The sequence below is a fragment of the Euphorbia lathyris genome, chromosome 8 (genome assembly GCF_963576675.1).
Source record: "Euphorbia lathyris chromosome 8, ddEupLath1.1, whole genome shotgun sequence".
Lineage (NCBI taxonomy): Eukaryota > Viridiplantae > Streptophyta > Magnoliopsida > Malpighiales > Euphorbiaceae > Euphorbia > Euphorbia lathyris.
In genome coordinates, this window is record NC_088917.1 from 11,121,520 (window position 1) to 11,145,497 (window position 23,978).

General features: G+C 37.0%; 2 protein-coding genes across 3 annotated transcripts; both read left to right on the plus strand.

The window, feature by feature from the left end:
* The first annotated feature begins 575 nt into the window (after window positions 1-575).
* Window positions 576-14,334, plus strand: LOC136202442 (formin-like protein 18). Of its 2 annotated transcripts, none has more exons than XM_065993061.1 (17): window positions 576-724; window positions 2,976-3,676; window positions 4,281-4,502; window positions 4,613-6,078; window positions 6,227-6,347; window positions 7,428-7,499; window positions 8,533-8,631; window positions 8,888-8,929; window positions 10,013-10,093; window positions 10,178-10,228; window positions 11,012-11,093; window positions 11,226-11,320; window positions 11,814-11,885; window positions 12,616-12,732; window positions 12,917-12,985; window positions 13,069-13,135; window positions 13,568-14,334. In XM_065993061.1, exons 1-17 carry the CDS (start codon window positions 652-654, stop codon window positions 13,810-13,812), a joined length of 3,675 nt encoding a protein of 1,224 aa, XP_065849133.1. In that variant the 5' UTR covers window positions 576-651; the 3' UTR covers window positions 13,813-14,334. The 2 variants fall into 2 exon arrangements, with proteins under 2 accessions (XP_065849133.1, XP_065849132.1); XM_065993060.1 differs by lacking the exon at window positions 576-724 and adding an exon at window positions 998-1,190.
* A 2,601-nt stretch (window positions 14,335-16,935) lies between these two features.
* LOC136202672 (chaperone protein ClpB4, mitochondrial) lies at window positions 16,936-23,693 on the plus strand. Its single transcript, XM_065993431.1, has 10 exons — window positions 16,936-17,371; window positions 18,066-18,284; window positions 18,382-18,619; window positions 18,794-18,989; window positions 19,598-19,652; window positions 19,959-20,109; window positions 20,392-20,700; window positions 20,972-21,237; window positions 21,320-22,249; window positions 23,207-23,693. The coding sequence occupies exons 1-10, from the start codon at window positions 17,096-17,098 to the stop codon at window positions 23,513-23,515; spliced, it is 2,949 nt and encodes a 982-aa protein (XP_065849503.1). The 5' UTR covers window positions 16,936-17,095; the 3' UTR covers window positions 23,516-23,693.
* The last annotated feature ends 285 nt before the right edge of the window (window positions 23,694-23,978 follow it).

A 23,978-nucleotide genomic window follows, 5' to 3' on the forward strand; every position in this document is an offset into this window, starting at 1 on the left:
TTTCTTGGGTGATTCATTTCATTCTCTGGGGTTTCCTAGAGTTCAGAAATGGCTCTGTTTAGGAAGTTCTTCTATAGGAAGCCGCCTGATGGGCTTCTGGAAATTTCTGACAGGGTTTATGGTAAGCTTCTTAAGTTTGTTTATGAAATTGATTACTTTAAGGTTGAAGTTTGTGTGTTTTTTCTGTTTTCTTTGATGTTTTTTCTGATATTTAGTGTGGTGCTTAATTTGTTTATCTGCTTTGTTGAGTTGTGAATTTGATGGGTGATGGTTTAATTGATCTCTTAACCTTTTGATATGCTTAGTTTCTTTTTGTTGTTTTAGTTCAAATAGTAGATATAAAGTGTTCGGTTAGGATCGAGAAATAGCGGCCCATAGCTATTTCGGAATCAAACAGACACTTTAATGGGGGTAGACATACTTTAAGACCCAGCATAATCAATCAATTCCATTTACCCTTTTTTGTTCTGGAGGAATGTGCACTCCTTTGATTTCAATTGGGGAATTGAATTGAATCTCTGTGATTTTTGTGCATTTTGAGCTGGTTTTGATGAGCTACATGTTCTTGGTGCAATGTGGGCTCAATTTGTGAATTTCTAGGGTTTTCTTGGGTGATTCATTTCATTATCTGGGGTTTCATAGAGTTCAGAAATGGCTCTATTTAGGAAGTTCTTCTATAGAAAGCCGCCTGATGGGCTTCTGGAAATTTCTGACAGGGTTTATGGTAAGCTTTTTGAGTTTGTTTAATGAAATTGATTACTTTAAGGTTGAAGTTTGTGTGTTTTGCTGATATTTAGTGTATTAAAATGGAAGTTTTGCTTAATTTGTGTGAATGTGAAGACCCTAAAAGAGAGAGAAAGAGAGAGAGAAAGAAAGGGGTATCTTTAAGACCCAGCATAATCAATCAATTCCATTTACCCTTTTTTGTTCTGGAGGAATGAATGTGCACTCCTTTGATTTCAATTGGGGAATTGAATTGAATCTCTGTGATTTTTGTGCATTTTGAGCTGGTTTTGATGAGCTATATGTTCTTGGTGCAATGTGGGTTCAATTTGTGAATCTCTAGGGTTTTCTTGGGTGATTCATTTCATTCTCTGGGGTTTCCTAGAGTTCAGAAATGGCTCTGTTTAGGAAGTTCTTCTATAGGAAGCCGCCTGATGGGCTTCTGAAAATTTCTGACAGGGTTTATGGTGAGCTTTTTAAGTTTGTTTAATGTAATTGGTTACTTTAAGGTTGAAGATTGATGGGGTTTCTCTGTTTTCTTTGATGTTTTTTCTGATGTTTAGTGTATCAAAATGGAAGTTTTGCTTAATTTGTTTATCTGCTTCGTTGAGTTGTGAATTTGATGGGCGATGGTTTAATTGATCCCTTAACCTTTTGATATACTTAGTTTATTTTTGTTGTTTTAGTTCAAATAGTAGATATAAAGTGTTCGGTTAGGATCGAGAAATAGACACTTAATGGGGTAGACATACTTTACTCAATGTAATTAGTTTGGCTTCTGACAATGAAACTGGCTCTTATAGCCTATAGGTTTCATAGTATCTATCTAAATACATGACCGCGCACTTCGCTTACGTATGTATTAAGAGCCTGTTTGGTTCAGTTGTCGTTGTTGTTTAGTATTTGTTGTTGCTGCTGATATTAGCTGGATTTCCTTCCAAACTAGCGGATTTAGCTCGGACTCTAGTCAGAATAGAGTTTTCTGTTGATATACTGAACAGCAGCCATTGAATTGTTCCTCTTTTTTTTTTTTTTTTTTTTTCTGGAATGTGCACTCCTTTGATTTCAATTGAGGAATTGAATTGAATCTCTGTGATTTTTGTGCATTTTGAGCTGATTTTGATGAGCTATATGTTCTTGGTGCAATGTGGGTTCAATTTGTGAATCTCTAGGGTTTTTTTTGGGTGATTCATTTCATTCTTTGGGGTTTCCTAGAGTTTAGAAATGGCTCTATTTAGGAAGTTCTTCTATCGGAAGCCGCCTGATTGGCTTCTGGAAATTTCTGATAGGGTTTATGGTAAGCTTTTTAAGTTTGTTTAATGAGATTGATTACTTTAAGGTTGAAGATTGTGTGTTTTTCTGATATTTAGTGTATCAAAATGAAAGTTTTGCTTAATTTGTTTATCTGCTTTGTTGAATTGTGAATTTTCTTGGTTTAATTGATCTCTGAACCTTTTGATATACTTAGATTTCCTTACATTTTCAGGTAAAAGTATTATCCTTTACTTAGTGTCCGATTTGATTCTCAATTATGTAGTTTCTTTTTGTTGTTTTAGTTCAGATAGTAGATATAAAGTGTTCGGCTAGGATCAAGAAATAGCGGCAGATAACTATTCTGTAAGGGGGTAGACATACTGGCTCTTATAGCCTATAGGTTTTATAGATTTATCTAAATACATGACCGATCACTTTGTTGTAGCTAATCGCTTAAATATGTATTAAGAGCTTGTTTGGTTCGGTTGTTGTTGTTGTTGTTGTTTAGCGTTTGATGTTGTTGTTAGATGTTTGGTGTTTGTTGTTGCTCGATTTCCTTCCAAAATAGCTATCAGACGCTGTTTCTCAATTTTAAATGAACACTTTATATCTAAAGGAGAACTAAACGGGCACTTAAACTTCTACTTGACTAGCGGATTTATCTCGGACTCTAGTCAGAATAGAGTTTTCTGTTGATATACTGAACAACAGCCATTGAATTGTATTACGTTTGAAGTGGTTGCATTTTATGTTTCTAGAAAATCAATTTTCAGTGGTTTTTGCGTTGCAATTTCTGTATTTTGGGTCGTTTTGCTTCTCGATGTTTTAATTAGCACGATGATTTTATGTTCATGACATTACATAACGTTTGAGTTATTCAAAATCCTTGATTTTTGATGTGCGAGTTTGAAGATCTTTTGTTTTTGTTTTTGTTTTTTCTCGGATTTTTATTTGACTAATTATGCTAATAGTACTCGTTATTTCACTTGGTTCTTCAGTCTTCGATTGCTGCTTTACAACGGACACGCTAGAGGAAGATGATTATAAAGTTTACATGGGAGGCATAGTATGTCAACTCCGTGACTATTTCCCGAACTCTTCATTTATGGTGTTTAATTTCCGCGAGGGAGAGAGACAAAGCAGTATCGGAAACATGTTATCTGAGTATGATATGACTGTAATGGACTACCCTCGTCACTACGAAGGTTGTCCGTTGCTCACAATGGAGATGATCCACCACTTTCTCCGGTCAAGTGAAAACTGGTTGGCTCTTATGCAGAAAAACGTGCTCTTAATGCACTGTGAAGAGGGCGGTTGGCCGGTTTTGGCTTTCATGCTTGCTGCTCTCTTGATATATCGAAAGAACTTTACGGGCGAGCAGAAAACTTTAGAGATGATTTACAAGCAAGCACCTCCCGAGCTTTTGAAGTTGATGTCTCCCCTCAATCCAGTGCCTTCTCAACTGAGGTACCTGCAGTACGTATCGAGAAGGAATGTGGGAACCGAGTGGCCTCCGTTAGACAGGGCTCTTACATTGGACTGTGTTATTCTTAGATCAATCCCGAATATGGATGCAGAGGGGGGTTGTCGTCCGATATTTAGGATTTATGGCCAGGACCCTCTAATGGTTGCTGATCGATCTCCTAAAGTTCTTTTCTCAACACCGAAAAGGAGCAAAATGATTCGGCATTACAAACAGGTAAGGTGCAACCGATATTTGATTCAAGTTTGTGTTGTTCCGAACTTACATGATTGTCTCAAAATGGTCACTTAACTTTGTCTCGATAAAATCACTCAACTTTGAGTTTTATCCCAATTAGGTCACTCACGTTACCGAAATGAAATGTGGCAGCCATGTGTCGGTTATTTTTATGAAAAAAAAAACTAAATTTTGTTTTTTTTTCCATAAAAATAACCGACACGTGATAGCCAGGTGGCACATACGTGGATGTCATGTGTCGTTTCGGTCTTGACTCATGTTGACGTGTCACCTATGTCATCATTCCAATGCTTTTCAATCACTGAAATCGCCAGAGTGACCTAATTGAGACAAAACTCAAAGTTGGGTGACCATTTTGAGACAACCATGTAAGTTCAGTGACCAATGGTGCATTTAACCGATTATTCTGATATGGTAGCATTTGCTGCATTTTGTCTCGGTTAAAGGAAAACATAGTTTAACTGAATATCTTGGTACTAGCTGCATTGGTATCTTCAGTTAATACCGACTTTTCCTTTGCTCGACTAGATGCTTGATATCGAAGTTTCATGACATTTTTTAAGGTCTTCATTTCTTGTTGTAGGGACTTTGCGACTTAATTAAAATCGACATCCATTGTCATATTCAAGGTGATGTTGTGATGGAGTGTATTACGGTGGATAGTGATTTGGAACAGGAGCAAATGATATTCCGGGTCATGTTCAATACAGCCTTCATAAGATCAAATATCTTGATGGTTAATTGTGACGAAATCGATACACTATGGAATGTTAAAGACCGATTTCCGAAAGACTTCAGAGCAGAGGTATCGATTTATCTTTCTCCTTCTTGAATACATTCAATGCTATAGCAGATTCAATCTGTTTAGAGGAATTTTAATTTTTTTTTTTTTTTTTTTTTTTGTCTGTGGTGAAGGTTCTTTTCTCGGAGATGAATTCTACATCGAGTCCTGATACAGTTGAATTGCTTGGTTTCGAGGAGAAAGGCGGGCTTCCTGTGGAAGCATTTGCTAAAGTTCAAGAGATTTTCAGCAATGTGGACTGGTCAGATACGAGACCTGATGCGGCTTTCAATATGCTCCAGCATATTACGACTCTCAAACAAAATTTGGAATGTGCGTCTCCGAGAAGAACAGATATAGCTAGGGTGCAAGAATCACCGATCGAAAAAGTTAAGTATAGATCAAAACTAAAGGACTTGGAACTCACTAATCGGAATCCTGCATCCTTTTCTCCGTGGGAACAATTTATGCTATCTCCTACACGAGCTCCGAGTACAAATTTGATCAGGGAGAAGATTGAAGCCCAGGACCCGAAAACTACTGAACAAGATGCGAATTCAACTTTAAATTCCATTCAAAAGAAGGCTGATTCCCAGGATAGACAGGTGGCACTTCAACGAACGGCTCAATCAAAGATCATATCTCCACGAGTTTCGAAGAGTTTGCAACCTTCCCCGTTTAATAGCACACCTTCAAACCTCGGCATCTCAGCTTTGTTGCAGGATCATGCCACGTCTAATGATAAGGAAGCCGGGTTACCACCGTCAGCAATTTCATCATCTTCTACCAATGTACAAAGACCTATGCAGATTAATCAGGTGTCTACTTTAAGGCCGTCGCAACCGGAACCAGCTTCCACCTTTTTTTCGGACAAAATTTCTGCTGCTGTTGCTTCTCCTCGACTAATTTCAACCGCAACAGATTCTTCAGAGATATCTTCAGATAGAAGCCACTTATTAAAAAGTTCCGATCTTTCCATCACGAAGTCATCCTCAATTCCTCCTTCCCCTTCCCCTCCTCTCCCTTCCTTTTCGGGTGAATCGCCTTCAGTGGCTGAAAGAGACGAATTGCCAGCAGCTGCAGGAAAAAAGGAATTGCCTTCAGCCACGGACAAGAAATTATTTTCCGCTCCTCCTCCCCCTCCTCCTCCTTGTCCACCGCCTCCACCCTCCTCTAAAATTGTTCCGGGACCTCCACCACCACCTCCTCCTATATTGGGCCGTGTTAGTGTTGCTTCGGTGCTACCGCCGCCACCACCACCACCACCCTTTCCTAGTTCAGCTCAAAAGGGTTCCTCATTAGATAGTCCTAAACAAGGTCCTCCTGCGCCACCGCCTCCTGCTCCTTCTCTGAAAGGTTTATCAAAACCCGGTGGTGCCCCTCTATCATCTGGAGTGGGGAATGGAAATGTGCCTCCAGTTCCTGGACCACCTTCAGGCGGTTCGTTTTTTGCAAAGGGACGTAGCTTGTTACGTTCGAGCCCAAAATCTCTGGGTCAAGCTAAAAAGGCCAACTTGAAGCCCTATCATTGGTTAAAATTAACTAGAGCCATGCAAGGAAGTCTATGGGCCGAGACGCAAAAATCTGATGAAACTTCCAAGTATGTATAGGAACTTCTGTCACTTCATATTACTACTTATATATATATATGTGTGTATGTGTGTGCGCGCGCGCGTATACAAACACACTATGATTATTGTTATTATTATTATTACTTTTAACTATTGTTATGTTTTCTCCGTGTCTAGGCCCCCAGAATTTGACATGTTAGAACTTGAGAGTCTTTTCTCAGCGGCAGCGCCAAATACTGGTAGTGGTGGAAGCCCGAAATCGAATCGCCGCAAGTTGAAACCTGATAAAGTTCAGCTGGTATGAGCCTATTATCATTTATTGGTTGCCTTCTTTTTTTGTTCTTTTTCTTTTATTGCCATGGTTTTCTTAGAGGGCGAGCCTTGGCGTAACAGTAAACGTTGTTGTCGTGTGACCGAGAGGTCACGGGTTCAAGTCTTAGGAGTGGCCTCTTGCCAAAAAATTGACTGGGGAAGGCTTGCCCCCAATACACTCTTGTGGTGGGACCCCTACCGGACCCTCGTTTAGCAGGGACGCGTAGTGCACCGCCCATGGTTTTCTTGGAGCATTACAAATGAAAATACCAAATGGTTCCTAATTTTCTTTTGAAACGCTTAATAAGTTTCTTGATTGATTGAAATGATGTTGAAGAAAAAAAAATCACGAGAATAAGGCGAGTCAATAGTCCTTTGTTATCCAAATGCCAGATTGTTGGAACATATTCCAAGTGTATATTAGCTAATGTGTGAGGATTTCCTGCTTGTAAATGAAAACGGTACAAAACCCGCGCTCCTTTTGATATGAAATTTTTCTTGCATCAACGTTTCTGTTCATGCTAACAATAGGGCGGCCCGGTGCACTACGCGTCCCCGCTAAGCGAGGGTCCGGGGAGGGGTCCCACCACAAGGGTGGGCAAGCCTTCCCCTGCCAATTTTTTGGCAAGAGGCCGCTCCTAAGACTCGAACCCGTGATCTTTCGGTCACTCTGTTCATGCTAACAATATGTTAAATAAATTAGGAATGTTATAGGAAAAGGAACGGAAAAAGACGTGGAAAGTAATTCAAAGATTAGCATTTGCCTATGTAGATATTCTGAGATAAGATAGTTTCTTAATTCGACTTGTGATTCTCTTAGAGAGACCTTACTAGAGCCCTTTCGTCTTCTTGATTCTTTTTCCCCTTCTATTTGTACCATCTTCTTGATTCTTTTTCCCCTTCTATTTGTATCATTCTCCGTTTATTTTATTTCAAAACACAATAGGTTATCTATGAAGTATTCAGCTTTTTGTGTGCGTGTGTGTGCACGTGTGTTGGATGTTGTATACTTCTTAATACAGCTAATTTTTATTTCGTTTTTCATCGGTGTTCTTTGGTTCTACAGATTGAGCTAAGACGGGCTTATAATTGTGAGATCATGCTCTCGAAGGTCAAAATTCCTATGTCTGAGCTAATGGTATGCTTAACTGTATTTAAGTATGATTCTTGTCTATACTTGTCAAAATAGAACTCGAGGTTGAGCAAATTTAGATTATGGGTCATATTCTTATGGATTTTCGTTGATATGGAGTATGGACTTTAATGTTACATAATGTAAAGTTCAAGGATTTTTATGACAAAAAATGAAGTTCAGGGGCCATAATATTAGTAGCACTATAATTCAGGAACCATGGATGTATCTTACCCTACTCAATGATGATTTGCAATTTATTTTGGGGTAAATTACACCCGTGGCCCTTCAACTTTGGCCTTACTTTGTTTACGGCCTCTGAACCCCAATATAAAAGTCTCTTATGAAAGTAAACAACCTCAAAATGACCTTTGACAGTCTTAGAATGGAAAACTCGAAGAATTAAAGTTGTTTAGAACCACATTTTCCATGGAACCATGTTTTTTATTTTCCAACTCACAATTTTCGGAGTTTTCTCTCCTCACATAACACTTAAATGACCTTAAAACTTAAAAGTTCATAAATTAAAGTTGCTTAAAATATCATTTCCATCAGCTCTACAATGGAGGATTACCTGCTGTCATGGAACCGATTTAACTAAAAGCTCAAGCTGATAGTTAAAGATCCACTTCATATTAATATCTGACACACCCCCACACGCGAATGCCTACTGGGCTTGAAGCGTGCACAAACACAGGCCCATGTGTTTGTGCACGCTTCAAGCCTAGTGGGCATTTGCGTGTGGGGGTGTGTCAGCTATTAATATGATGTGGATCTTTAACTATCAGCTCGACCTTTTGGTTCAAACTGTTTCATGACATGGTTTCATGACACCTGCCATTAGAGTGATAAAAGGTTAAGGGGCTTTTATCTTAGTAAAGCGCAAAGTTCAAAGACTTTTATGTTTGGTTTTGAAGTTCAGGGCCATAAAGAAAGTAAGAACGAGTAGAGCGACCATGAGTGTAATTGATCCTTAAATTCCACAACTTAAATGCTAGAGGTTGTAATCTGTTTAAACCGTTATACCATTTTCTTGCAGAGTTCAGTCCTTGCCTTGGATGATTCAGCTCTAGACATCGATCAGGTTGATAATCTTATCAAGTTTTGTCCGACAAAAGAAGAGATAGAATTGCTCAAGGTATTGAAGAATATTTTCCAATTATTTGTTTTATTTTATAGAGAGCGAGCCTTGGCGCAACAGTAAACGTTATTGTCGTGTGACCAATAGGAGCAGCCTCTTGCCAAAAAAAAATTGGCAAGGGAAGGCTTGCCCCCTCTTTTTTATTTGTTTTATAGAAGACATCGCATATATCACCTGTTCATTATATGGTAAGAGTTTTATTATCTTTTGCACCTGTTGATTATTAGTACTTTTTCTTTGTTTTAATGCCCAGGGTTATAACGGAGATAAGGAAAACTTGGGGAAGTGTGAACAGGTATCTTTGCAGGATTTTGACACAAAATTTTTGTTTCACATTTATGCTATGCGTTTGCGTTGTGAAGTCCTAGCAATTGGATTCTGCATTTTATACATAGTTATCAAAGGCGCGTTTTAGATGCAAAAGACACTAGTCTCCGGGCATGGTGGCTGAGTAGTTAAAAGGCAGGCTTTGTTTAAGAGACGTGCCCTTGAGTGCACCAATCTGAGCCTAGTGCCTTGCCATAGGTGCAAATTTAGAAGCTACACGGTGTTTTTCCAGAGTTACAAGTTAAAATAGGATGTTTTAATCTCAACCCTTTTCTGTCTATATAATCTACGGTACGGCTGAAATGAAATTAGAATAAAGAGAAATAAAAAGAAAGGAAAAGAAGATTTGAATGACAGAAATATCAGGGTAAATTACATACGTGGTGTACAACCTTTGTCTTATTTCACACTTTGTTGTACAACCTTCAATTTTGCACACAAAAGTGTACAACCTTTTGGTGACCAGTAATTATGACCGGTCAACGCGAAGTTACACGCCACGGTCAATTTTGACTTTTATGGAGGTCAAATTGCTGACGTGCCATGTTGACTTCGCGTTGACCGGTCACAATTACAGGCTGTACACTTTAATGGGAGTTCACCAAAAGATTGTACACTTTTGTGTGTAAAATTGAAGGTTGTACACCAAAGTGTGAAATAGGACAAATGTTGTATACCACATGTGTAATTTACCCGAAACATCGTAACCAAGCTGCAATTTTGAAGGAGAGAACCAACCATCACTTGTGATTTCATGCATTTTATCGTTAAGATTATAGACAATTGGATATGATTTAGTATTTAACTATTTGTTACATTTTAGAAATATTAATCGTTGTTATTTATGATTTATATATTATTTTTCCTTAGTGCATCTTGTGTCACTCAGGCGTGTGCTTGCGCCTAGACCCTAGGACCCCTTGCGTCTTGCGCCTTTAATAACTATGGGTTTTTAGTGTTTTCTGAATTGTCATATACACATCTTTTTCTCTGTGCACTTTGATTTTTAAATTATCACTCCAATTAAATGCCTTACGCGTTTTCATGGCAGTTCTTCTCGGAATTGATGAAAGTTCCACGTGTTGAGTCAAAGCTAAGAGTTTTCTCATTTAAGATGCAGTTTCATACCCAGGTCAGTCGATAATTTAGTTGTTCGTGATGGTTTTATAAAGTTTTACAATGTTATTAATTTGCCTTTATTCCGTACCGAAATCAGGTTTCTGACCTCAGAAAGAATTTGAATGTCGTAAATTCAGCTGCTGAAGAGGCAAGTTCATTCTTCTTTTTTGTTCTCTAGCTTCTTTAAGGCGTAAATTGCAACGACCGTCACTAAAATTTGAGGTCTGTTTCACAATGGTCACTGAACTTCACTTTTGATTTCACTAAAGTCGTTCCGGTCAAGTTGTACAAAAACTCATTGGAATGTTGACGTGACACAAAAGACATACAATTGAATATATGTCATTTAAGCACCATGCCGACAAGGATGTGATTTTATTTTTATTTTTTTTTAAATGTGACTTGGGATGTGCCATGTGGCACACACGTGGCAGCCACGTCAGCAGTAAAAGTAAGATACATCCTGTTCCATAATATTTGTCTTTTAAGGTTAAGGCATAAGAATTAAAAAATGTAATTAATTTTAACTAAAAATCTTTTTTATCCTTGTATTAATCGCATCCACTAATTAATTTTTATTATTCCTAAAATAAAAAGGCAACTTAAATAGGGGTATATTTGTTAAAACATCAATTAATGTATATAGATTGAATCAAAACGTCAAATAATATGGAACAAAAAATATTTCTAGAAAGACAAATATTGTGTAACGGAGGGAGTAGTAAACTGTCTTTTGTACCATGTCCACATTCCAATGAGTTTTGTATACAAATTGGTCGGAATGATTTTATTGAAATCAAATGTGAAGTTCCGTGATATTTGTGAAACATACCCTAAACTTCGATTACCGTCGCTGCATTTTAGCCCTTCTTTAAGTAAAGGAGTGTTTTTCTTACTTGTTATTCATCTTCGATAATGTGTTCATCATCAGATCAGAAGCTCAGCCAAATTAAAAAAGGTCATGCAAACCATTCTCTCCCTCGGGAATGCTTTGAACCACGGAACTGCTCGGGGTAAGTTGCAAATCCGTTGATTCGAGTCTAGTTATAGAAAGATATAAATTCAGATATATGGTATGCTTGTCTTTACACGTTTTCTACAGTCTCCATCTGAGTTTTCGATTACCTGTTTGTGATATGTATTAGGGTCTGCTATCGGATTTCGATTGGATAGCCTCCTCAAACTCACAGATACACGAGCCCGGAATAACAAGATGACTCTCATGCATTATCTCTGTAAGGTATAATGTTACAACCTGCCTGTCAGCTTTTAATATGGAGTGGACCTTTAACTATTAGCTCGGGCTTTTAGTTCAAACGGTTCCATGACATGGTATCAGAGCCAGTGTGACCAAGTGGTCCAGGGTTCGATTCTTGGCAGCCCCATTTGTTGAGTTATTTGCAGGACATGGTAATTTGGGCCTGTGTTGTGCACGCTTCAAGCCCAGTGGGCATTCGCGTGTGGGGGTGTGTCAGATATTAATATGGAGTGGACCTTTAACTATTAGCTCGAGCTTTTAGTTCAAACGGTTCCATGACACTGCCCTTATTCGCATACCTAGAAGTGCAGTTTCTGCTCCATAAACTTCTATTGTTGAGAGATGAAACAAATGGGAAAACGGATATAGGAATAACCGGACCGTTTGTTCAATTCCATCTCACATTGTTTACTTGAATCATTGCGGATGATAGCTACTTGAGCTTTCCTAATTGCAAATTATTATCGTTTTGTAGGTACTTGCGGAAAAGCTTCCAGAGCTGCTTGATTTTGCGAAGGACTTAAGGAGCTTGGAGGCTGCATCTAAGGTGCTCTTTTTCGTTTTGTCCGTTTTATGAAAATACCCTATCGACGAATGTTTACCGATAGTTTGAGTAAATTACACCAATGGTATCTGAACTGTCATAATTCACACTTTGGTACCTAGATTACATTTTGTCTCAAAAATATACCTGAAGTAACGATGACCGGACAATTTAGTATATTTTATCGGTCAATGGCCGGTCAATGCGAGTTTAACGAGTAAATTACACTAATGGTACCTGAATTTTACCCTAATTTACATTTTGGTACCTAGATTTCATTTTGTCCAAAAAATATACCTCAAGTAAAATGACTCAATATGTTAGTACATTTGACCGATCAGTGATCGGTCAACGCGAGTTTGTCCATTTTAAATGAAAAATTGAGACTCATCATACACTGAGTCCCAATGTTTAGTTGATGTTACTCGGTCACTAACCGATCAAATGAACTAAATTTTTTGATCATCTTTACTTGTGTTATGTTTTTAGGTTAAAATAAAATCCAAGTGTGAATTATGGTAAAGTTCAGATACCATTGATATAATTAACTCATCAAACTCGCGTTGATCGGTCATTAACCGGTAAAATATACTAAATTGTCCGGTCATCGTTACTTCAGGTTTATTTTTGGGACAAAATGTAATCTAGGTATCAAAGTGTAAACTAGGTAAAGTTCAGATACCATTGGTGTAATTTACCCCGATAGTTTACTAAATGCTATAGTTTCTTGCAGATACAATTGAAATGGTTGGCAGAAGAAATGCAAGCCATCAGTAAAGGGCTGGAGAAAGTTATGCAGGAATTGACTGCATCGGAGAACGATGGTCAAGTGTCGGAATTATTTTGCTCTGTAAGTCCGAGCATATGATCTAGTGTATGTTCATTAGCAGATTAATTTCCCATTATATGTTTGGAAACAGATTGATTTAGAGCATCCTTTATCTTCGTGGTGAAGTCGTTCGCTTTTCTGAATGTTTGCAGATCTTGAAAACACAACATTGTTATTGAATTTTTAGTCTCTTTGAAATTTTCAGATGCTGAAGTCGTTCCTTGATTCGGCCGAAAGTGATGTACGGTCCTTGGCGTTGCTTTATTCCTCTGTGGTATGTATGAATCCCTCCTTCCCGCGCGTTTTCATCCTAAAACACACTCATTATCTGACTTTTTCGGATTCGAACGTTTCCAGGGTAGAAATGCAGATGCATTGGCTCTTTATTTTGGAGAAGATCCCGTTCGTTGCCCATTCGAACAAGGTATTCCGACTTCAGCTTAGTCTGGTTCTCTATATTCTAATATTGAGCATTTCAGTTAATGCCCTTATAGCGATCCTGTGTCGAATTTGTTATACGGATAATGCTTTGCCACGTCATGATCCTTCGGGAAATGATGGTTACTTTTGCTTGTCACTCGAAATTAGAGGTGGCAATTTCGTGTTTCGTGTCAAAATCATGTTCTCTCAAATATATGTTCCATATGGTTTTATATGTTATAAATGCTAGAAAAATGATTTTCGTGTCAATCGGGTTGTCTCTGTAAATCGTGTTTTCGTGTCAGAAATTGCCACCCCTACTCGAAATGCCTGCAATTTAAGCTCTTGATCCCTTGTCTATATGCCTTTAAATCTGTTGCATACTGGTTATTCTGCTGATTTCTAAAACGTCTCGCTCTGTGTTTTCATTCAACAGTCGTGTCTACACTGCTCAATTTCGTGAGGATGTTTGTTCGAGCGCACGGCGAAAACTGCAAACAGCTCGAATACGAAAAGAAAATGGCAGACAATGAAAAGATAAAGATGAACAACGCTTCGAAAAAGGAGTCTGAAAACGAAAAGAAAATGGCAGACAACGAAAAGATAAAGATGAACAACGCTTCGAAAAAGGAGTCCGAAAAGTTGTTGCAGCCTCCTGTCAAGAGTGGGAGTGTTAAATGAATCAAGTCCTGTAAATATATGCCATAGTTTACCTTTTAAAAAACAGAAGAGGTTCTCATTCTCACACAGATAAAAACACGTCAACAACGATTGTGATGCGCGTCGGAAGGACCGAAACACAGCTTAAACGAGACGAATTTTGTACAGAAAAGAAGCATTTTAGCTTGCAACAACAAGAATAAGCAATTGCGGAAATGAAGGCCTTAATGGCAAGGGAGCCTGAATTCGCGTTCTGTTGAGTGTTACTTCGATGTGTGCAGATAACGGTTATATCTATTGGTTTCGGAGCAGAAATGGCGGTGGCACGAAGCCTGCTCGACCGGCCATTAGCAAGTATCTCAAGAATTTTTGGTGTAAAAATATTTTGTAATGTATACCTTGTTTTCCATAACTTATGGACAGTAGGTTAAAAGAAGGTTATATTGGTTGTTTTGTATATTAAAATCTTAGTGATGTAAATGTTTCAATGTAGTTTGTAACTAACAATACATTAATGAGAGATTCAATAGTATAATTAGTGTTCGTTTGGTTCTATTTTTTAGAACGATAAAATCAGAGGTGTTTGTTAAAATTTTGAAACAACTGATTTTGACCGAAAAATCGACCAATATCTATGACCTGTGAGCAACAACAAATAGCAAATAGAAACAGATGAATTATACGGGGTTTTAATGTTTTTATATAGTATTAGGAATGCAATACACGACTTGAGAAAACGATATGAAGCAACTATGAATTGAGGGGATTAATATCTTTTAGTTCGGTTAGGAGTATATATGTTTAGGGAGTTCTTATATTAAGCATCAAGTCTTCCTTGTCATTTCGAGGGAGGGATGTAAACGGAGCGGGGCGGGGCGGGGAATGCATTTCTCATCCCCATTTCTCGACTAGTCGGGGATTCTCCATCTCTATCCCCGCGAGTTAAACAGAGACAAATTTGTCTCCATCCCCGAACCATAAGGATCCCCATTCCCTGTTTATAGAAGTTACAACAACTTTTTCCCCGTTCCCCGAGGGGAATCACCGCAAAAATAGTAATGTCTAAAACTTTTAAGAATAAGTAGCTAATAATACCAAACATGAACATCATTCTCAAATTTTCTAAACTATCAAAATCTAAAAATTGAGAACAACCAATCACCTAATTAAAATGTACATAAACCATCCAAAAAAATCAATTATCACAGGGAATAGTCGGGGATCTCCCATCGAGGATTAACGGGTCAGGGATGGGGATCCTCACGGGACGGGGATACCTTTCCCCATCCCCGGCATGGGGCCGAAACTATCTCATCCCCATCCCATGGGGATTCTTATCGTGGATTCCTCGTCTCTGTCTAGATGAGTCACCAACGGGGACAAGGAATCCCCACTCCATTTACATCCCTGCTTGGAGGACTCTCAATTTACATTTGCACACGTATATTGTGACTTTACTTAATAATTAAAATAGTGGGGTCTCTTATAATATATATAGGTCCATGTTACAAATGACAAAAATATGTATTGAAGATCCTCCATTTAACATAGAGCACATGATGCTTTTAATAATTTTCCATGTTCAGGAGTAGGACTTGAGCCGGGTTTACACGTAAATTGCTCGATCCAAGTCTAATTCAGTTCCAATTATATAAGGTTAAGCTCAGACCGGATTTAGGTTTGAAAATCAAATTCCAAACTATAAACTCACTTTCAAAAATAAAATTATATTATTTTAATAAAAACTTTAAGGTTTATGCTTAAAAATAAAAATAAACAACAAAAAATTCTACCAAAATACCTTACAAAAAAAATATTAAAATAAAAAATATATATTTTTACTTTTAAATTATATTATGTAAAAAAATATGTATAATGCTTTTAATATTAATATATATAATTAATATTAATATAACGGTTGGAAAATGACTAACTTGGATTTATTTGTATTCATCCCAAACCTAGTCTAAAAATATACGGCTTCGACCGGACCAAATCTAATGTATATTTTCCTTGTTCAACCCCAACTAATTGAATACAAACTTGAGCAGACCAGATAGGTATTCATCCCGTGAATAAATCTAGTTATGATTGATTTATAACTAAAGAATGATAGTAGCATTTAAAATTTTAATTATATAAATGTTTGAATGTAGTTTGTAATTAGTAATATATAAAAAGAGTATCATATAGTATAAGAATAAATAATTTATTAGTCTTTATATTTTTATTCAACATATTGTTTAATTTTTATATTTAAATAATATATTGTTTAATCTTTAACTTTCATTATATTCAACCGTTTAGTTTTCTATCCTCGCTTTCTTGCTTTCACTTTTGTTTTATGTTTGCTTGTCCGGATTTGTAAGCCTTCCATTCTTACTAAAAAAATTATATTCAGCCGTTTAGTTTTTTAATTATTTAAATAATTAAACAGTTCAGTTCTTCTATAAGAATTAAAGTATTAAATAAAATAAAAATTAAGAATTAAACAGTATATTACAGTAAAACCTCTATATAGGAATACACTTGGGACCAGACTATTTGTATAACAATTGAGATGTTATTACTAAATAGAGTTTTATAATAAAAAATTTCATCACATAAAATTTTAAATTTTTATTATAGACATGCATGGTTTATATATAATGTATAACAATAGACATTAATGGAACAAATTAAATATTTAGAATTTCAATTTAGAGTTTAGGTTTTCAATATATAGATAATTGGAAGAGTTTTTTTGGGAAAAATGTAAATATCAATGAGAATTCTAAATATTTATAATTTCAAGTTGTAGTTTGTATTTCCAACTCATAGATAATTTCAATAGTTTTTTTAATATTTTATAATTTAGTTTGCATTCTTAATATATATATATAATTATTACTATATAGAGGCATAGTTTGTAAAGGTGGGATTTGAAAAGTGTATAACAAATAACGTTTGGGAAGTTATTCCTATTTATAACTGGCTCAAATTGGAACCGAATTTTTTTATAATAAAATAGAGGTTATTTCTATATAGAGTATTTTTATGTAGAGGTTTTAATATCGGAGTAACGCTAAATTTCTACTTTATCCTGCTTATAATGGTAGTAGTAGCATTTTTAGATTCTCGTTGAGTCAAAACGACGACGTGGAAGTGATTGATAGAAATGGAGGAAGCTCCTGCACCATTCTACAGCCTTCTTGCCCCTTCGCCACGCTTTAAATTCACTCTTTGTATTTTCTGTCTCGCCGGAAAGAATTGTATAATCTAAACGTCTCTTTGCTCTCTCGCCGGAGTTCTAATCACAGTGAAAATGGCCTCAAGAAGGCTAACGAAGTCCGCCTTTGCAGCCGTGAAATCATCTTCAAGAGCTTCCAAACACTCTCTCCATCAGTCTCCTTCTCTACTCTCACGTGCTCGCTCCGTCTCTGCTTCTGCATCTCCGTTTGGTAATTCTGCCGTTGCTCAATTTTTTAATAGAGTTTCTGCCGATGGCAATGTCGTCGTGGCCAATTTTTCCTCAGTCCCCTTCACTCGCTGCTTCCACTCTTCCTCTCGTCGTTTTTCCACTGCTACTAGTTCATCGCAGGTGATATATTTTCTTAGTGTTACTTGCGCGCACTCTCTGTGTATTCAATTTTATGTTTAAGTACTCTCTCTAATGGTCAACTTTGCTTCTTTTTATGCTGTTCTGTGATAGTTGGATTCTATTGGTTATGAGCTTATGATTTATTGTGGAATCTAGTTTATGAAATTTTCATTCTTAATTATGTTTTGATGAAATTTTAATTTCTATTCTTCTGTTGTAATTCTTTAGTTCAACCATGAATTTGGTGCCTTGCCTGTAGCAAATAGCAATGTTTGAGTGCATTATCATGAAAACTAAGCAGAACTCATCAGCTGTGGACAAATCAGTAGCGATAATGATGCAATTAAGTATAAATGATCTACATTGTAGCTTCTGCTGAGTTTATAATGATAGTTGGAGCATATCCTTGTCCAAATACAGAGTTCATGGAACAGTTCTAAGGGGGAGAGTCATAACTTGTCAAATTAGCAATTAGCTGTTGGTTGCCTTCGCTGAGAAACCAGTTCATTTGGTTATAATTATTTTGCAGAACTAGGTTTTGAGTTGGCATAAAAAGAAAAGAATATGTATTTAATATCATTCAGGATCATGATATGGGATATCTTCTAGCCAAGCTACATTTCACACTTCATTGCTTCATATTTTTCTTTTCTCCCATTCATGTAATCCTGATTTTGTGTCTGCCTTAATATAGGCTAATCCATCAGAATACACTGAGATGGCATGGGAAGGAATTGTTGGTGCTGTTGATGCAGCACAAGTTAGTAAACAACAAATTGTGGAAACTGAGCATTTAATGAAAGCCCTCTTGGAGCAAAAGGATGGATTGGCTAGGAGAATATTTACGAAGGCTGGGGTTGACAATACATCAGTTTTGCAGGAAACAGATAACTTCATTTCCCAACAACCAAAAGTACTTATTATGCTTGCTTCATAGATTTGTACATATTGATGTCACTTGCACGTGTAAACACAAGTATACATGAGATTTTTTTTTTTTTATGTCACAGGTGACTGGTGATACAAGTGGCCCCAGAATGGGTTCACAGCTTGGTGCCTTATTAGACAACGCTCGTAAACATAAGAAAGAAATGGGAGATAATTTTGTTTCAGTAGAGCATCTTGTTTTAGCATTCCATTCGGATAAGAGGTTTGGCCAGCAGTTACTAAAGAGCCTTCACCTTAGTGAAAAAGATCTTAGGGATGCCATCCAAGCTGTTCGTGGAAGTCAGAGAGTACTTGATCAAAGTATGATTTTTTTCTTTTTCTTTCTTTTCCTGCTTCAAACAGTATGTTATCCTAATGACTTTAATGTTGTAGAGAAAGTGCACAGTAAACTAATTGCATTCAAGAGAGAATATAGAAGCTAAGTGTAAAAATATATTCTAACCTGTTATGGTGTTGTTTTATCAATGTGTACAGATCCTGAGGGAAAATATGAGGCATTGGACAAATATGGGAATGACTTGACAGAACTTGCTAGGCGTGGCAAACTGGATCCTGTTATAGGTAGAGATGATGAAATTCGACGGTGTATCCAGATTTTATCAAGGAGAACAAAGAACAATCCAGTTATTATTGGTGAGCCTGGTGTAGGAAAAACTGCAATTGCTGAGGGGTATGTTTTCTTTTGAGATTTCAAATAGGGGTGTTCAAATTTTTAGACGGGCTCTCTTATCATTGGGGAAGGAATTCATTTATTTATCATTAGACCTGGTGAAGTATTAAAAAAAAGGCCACCTATGCAAATTTTAAGAATTAAACTGTAGTATTTTCTAAGTTCTATCTAAAAAATCTAATAACATTAATCATGATTTGTATGCATGTGTGGAATGGAAAACAATTTCTGATGTTTCCTCACAGCTTTGGTAAAGTGGCTGCGGAACCCCCAGGCTACCTTTAATTTGGAGTTTAGTCCATCATTTCTTGTCTACTTCTACATGTACAATCTTGTAACCAGTTGCGTATAATTACTTATGAAGCATCTGTTCTCTCCTTAAATTAAGTCTACATTTAATCAATTAGCCAATATGGAAGTTTTGTTTATTATAATTTCTTAATGATACTTGTGCTGTTAACTCATGTAACTTATCAAATGTGCTTGAATATAGTTCTACCTTTCATGCCAATCTAGCACTGGGATAGGCAAGATCTTCCAAGAATTATGTTTAATCATTGTTTTCCTTCTATTGCTGTATATCGTAAAAGTTGTATGGTATCCTGTAGGTTGGCCCAAAGAATTGTGCGTGGGGATGTGCCAGAACCTCTACTCAATCGAAAGGTAGTTTCTGGTGATGTATTTGTGAAACTGTTCACTTGTATTTTGGAATGGAATGGTGTGGCTTGATTCCAACAGTTAATCATGGAAGTTGATTTCATAGCTGAGCATCCTTTTCTGTTTTAGATTAATTCATATTTCCACATGCCCTTGCATCTCATGGGGAGATCTTACGTGTTTGTACTCGTTTTCTGGTTTGCTGATGTGCAGCTAGAGTTAACATTGAAAGGTCAAATGTTTTTTTATGGACTCGCCTACAATTTAGATAAATTTGGTTCATGACATTTGTGATTTATCATGAATCCGCAGCTAATTTCCCTAGACATGGGTTCATTGGTTGCTGGAACCAAATATCGTGGAGATTTTGAGGAAAGGTTAAAAGCTGTACTGAAGGAAGTTACTGCTTCAAATGGGCAAATTATTTTATTCATTGATGAGATCCATACTGTTGTGGGCGCAGGTTATACTTTTCTTCTGCTTTTTGTTTTCTTGCTTTAATTGCTTCCTGCTCCCAATAATAAACAAAAAATGCTATTAGAAATTGTGATAGTAAACACTTTCTATGTAGTGTGTGCCTGTGCTCCAATGTCTCGAGGATGCAGATGTGATAGTCATAATGAGTTATCATTTTTACTACTCGCTGAGGCATTTCCAACTTGAACATCTCATTTTGTTAATATACTATATAGCATACCGACAACAGAATTTATCTTTTGCTGAAACAAACCAACATAATGGTCAGGGGCTACAAGTGGAGCAATGGATGCTGGGAACTTATTGAAACCAATGCTTGGACGAGGGGAACTCAGATGTATAGGAGCTACTACATTGAATGAGTACAGGAAATACATTGAGAAGGATGCAGCTCTAGAGCGCAGATTTCAACAAGTTTTTTGTGATCAACCATCTGTTGAAGACACAATATCCATTCTTCGTGGTCTTCGTGAGCGGTATGAGCTACATCATGGTGTTAAAATATCAGATAGTGCTCTTGTTTCAGCGGCAGTTCTTGCAGACAGATATCTCACAGAACGCTTTTTGCCTGATAAAGGTAACAAGAACTCTTGGCTGTGCATGATTAGGTTGTAGGAAATTTGATATTATACCACTTGTCTTGCAGTAGGCAATTTGGCTTATTAAAGCACTTCTCTATATGCATATTTGTTTGTGTACTTCTGTGCATGTATAGGTGAGAATTAGTCTAGACACTTCAAGCATAATAATAACTTCACAAAATAAGAACTTTTGTTATTTTTTTAGATTGCATTGTGCCTTATTCAAGTAAGTTTCAAGTTGCTAATACCCCTACTTGTGATTTCCAGCCATCGATCTTGTTGATGAAGCAGCAGCAAAGCTTAAAATGGAGATTACTTCTAAGCCTACTGAACTGGATGAGATAGACAGAGCTGTTCTAAAATTGGAGATGGAGAAGCTATCTCTGAAAAATGACACTGATAAAGCATCCAAAGAGAGATTAAGCAAGCTTGACAGCGATTTGGATGAGCTTAAACAGAAGCAAAAAGCACTAAACGAACAGTGGGATCGTGAGAAGGCCTTCATGACTCGGATACGATCAGTCAAAGAAGAGGTAATTCTTCATATCTTAAAGGTGTAGTGTGGTATTATATTTTAGCTCAGTTAGTTGATGAACATGTGCGCATGGCATGTAGATTGACAGAGTAAACCTAGAGATGGAAGCTGCGGAGCGGGATTATGATTTAAGTCGTGCTGCTGAGCTCAAATATGGAACTCTGATGGCTCTTCAACGCCAGTTAGAAGAGGCTGAGAAAAACCTTGCTGACTTTCAGAAGTCTGGAAAATCTTTGCTTCGAGAAGAGGTCACTGATCTCGATATTGCTGACATTGTAAGCAAATGGACTGGTATTCCTGTATCTAACCTCCAACAATCTGAAAGGGAGAAGTTAGTATATCTGGAACAGGTACTCCACAAGAGAGTAATTGGTCAAGATATGGCAGTAAAATCAGTGGCGGATGCAATACGTCGTTCAAGGGCAGGATTGTCCGATCCTAATCGTCCAATAGCTAGTTTCATGTTCATGGGTCCTACTGGGGTGGGCAAAACTGAGCTTGCTAAAGCATTGGCTGGTTATCTATTTAACACCGAAAATGCTATGGTAAGAATTGATATGAGTGAATATATGGAAAAGCATGCTGTTTCACGCCTGGTTGGGGCTCCACCAGGTTATGTTGGATATGAAGAAGGAGGTCAGCTCACTGAAGTCGTTCGTCGAAGGCCGTATTCTGTAATATTGTTTGATGAAATCGAGAAAGCTCATCATGATGTCTTCAATATTCTGTTACAGCTGTTGGATGATGGAAGGATAACTGATTCGCAAGGAAGGACTGTTAGTTTTACAAACTCTGTTGTCATTATGACTTCTAACATCGGTTCCCATCTTATACTTGATACTCTTCGCAATACAAAGGACAACAGGGAATCTGTTTATGATCTCATGAAACGGCAAGTTGTTGAGTTGGCTAGGCAAACTTTCCGCCCGGAATTCATGAATCGAATTGATGAATATATCGTTTTCCAGCCTCTGGACTCCAAAGAAATTAGCAAAATTGTTGAGATACAGGTTAGTCTTCACTCTGAATATTTTCTGTTATGCATTTGCAGTTAATTATTTTGTTTTGTTGTTAAGGCCCATGCTAAGAGTAGTTGAAATCTAACCAATGGATTGTCATGTTATTGATTTATATATTCCAAATGATTATATATGATATAAATGATACACCAATGGCCCCTGAACTTTGAGGTTACTAACACTATGGCCCCTTAATTTCAAATCCTGACATAAATATCCCTCAACTTCCACAGCTACTAACATAATAGTCCAAATGATTATTAACCATAGGAAAAATCACAACACAAGGAGTTGTAAGACTAGTATCTCGGCACATTTTAGTTTTTAAGTTAAAGGTGTCCAAATTTGACTTGTATTTGTTGAAGTATTTATTGTGATATTTGTGATTTTCTTTCCGTTGTAAACTGTCATATGAACTATTATGTTGGTAGCTGTTGAAGTTGAAGGATATTTATGTCAGTTCAGGGGACATAATGTTCGTTTCCTGCAGTTCAGGGACCATGGGTGTAATTTACCCATTATATATCTCTAAACTCTTCAGATGCCTAAACTAAGAATACATTTTGCAATGCAACTTAATGCATTCGATTGCTAGACTTGTAAGTTACCCTGCCTCTGAAGTTTAACTAATTAAGTCTTGGCACATAGGAGTATTAAAAATAGGTTGTCGTGTCATAATCGTGTTACATAATCATGTTACGAGGTCTATATATTTCACATGATTATATAGGATTTAAATGCAATAGAAATGATAATAGTGTCTGTATCAGATAGTTTATTCCTGTAAATCATGTTGTATCAGAAGTTGACAATGCTAGTTGCTTTGAAAAATCATTTGCTTGTAATAATTCGGAGATATCATTATTCCCTGAAACTGTTTATTTACTGTTTCTTTCATTCCATGAAATGCTCTGATTTGAATTTCATTATGGCGTTGTCCATTGCTAGATGAACCGGGTAAAAGAGAGGCTGAAACAGAAGAAGATTGATCTTCAGTACACCAAGGAAGCTCTCGATCTTCTAGCAACATTGGGTTTCGACCCGAATTTCGGAGCAAGGCCAGTGAAGCGTGTGATACAGCAACTGGTTGAGAATGAGATTGCAATGGGTGTATTGAGGGGAGACTTCAAGGAGGATGATTCAATTATTGTGGATGCTGATGCATCATCTGAATTACCTCCTAAGAACCGGTTGCGGGTTGGGAAGTTAGAAAGCAGCAGCAGCTCCTCGGCGGAAGCTATGGTCGTCAATGACTAATATGACCAGCCAAGGTGAGACCTTTGTGAATATCATGTCATAATCCATTACTATGATGCTTTGCTTTATCTTTAGTTTATTTGTAGAGAGACAAATGAAATGAGCAAATCAACTTGGAATTTCCATGTTTGATTCAGAAATGAAGCATTTAGGAAAAATAACATTTTTAATTTTCCAATCTTTTCTCGATTTTTGTTGATTGAGCTCCGATCTTTCATATTTCCCATGTTAAATAGGAAAAATCTCCAAACTTACGAACATATGTTACGTTTCTAATCACACCAACTATGATTAAAATTGGTTTGAGTGGTTAGAGTCTCGACTTCCTTAAGTTAAGGATCTCACGTCTTAAGTTTAGTGTATATAATAAATTTTAATTGAGAGTTTAAGTTAAGTATCTCAAGTCTTAGTGTATATAATAAATTTTAATTGGGTGGGAGAGAATTTAGTTGAAAGGATAGTT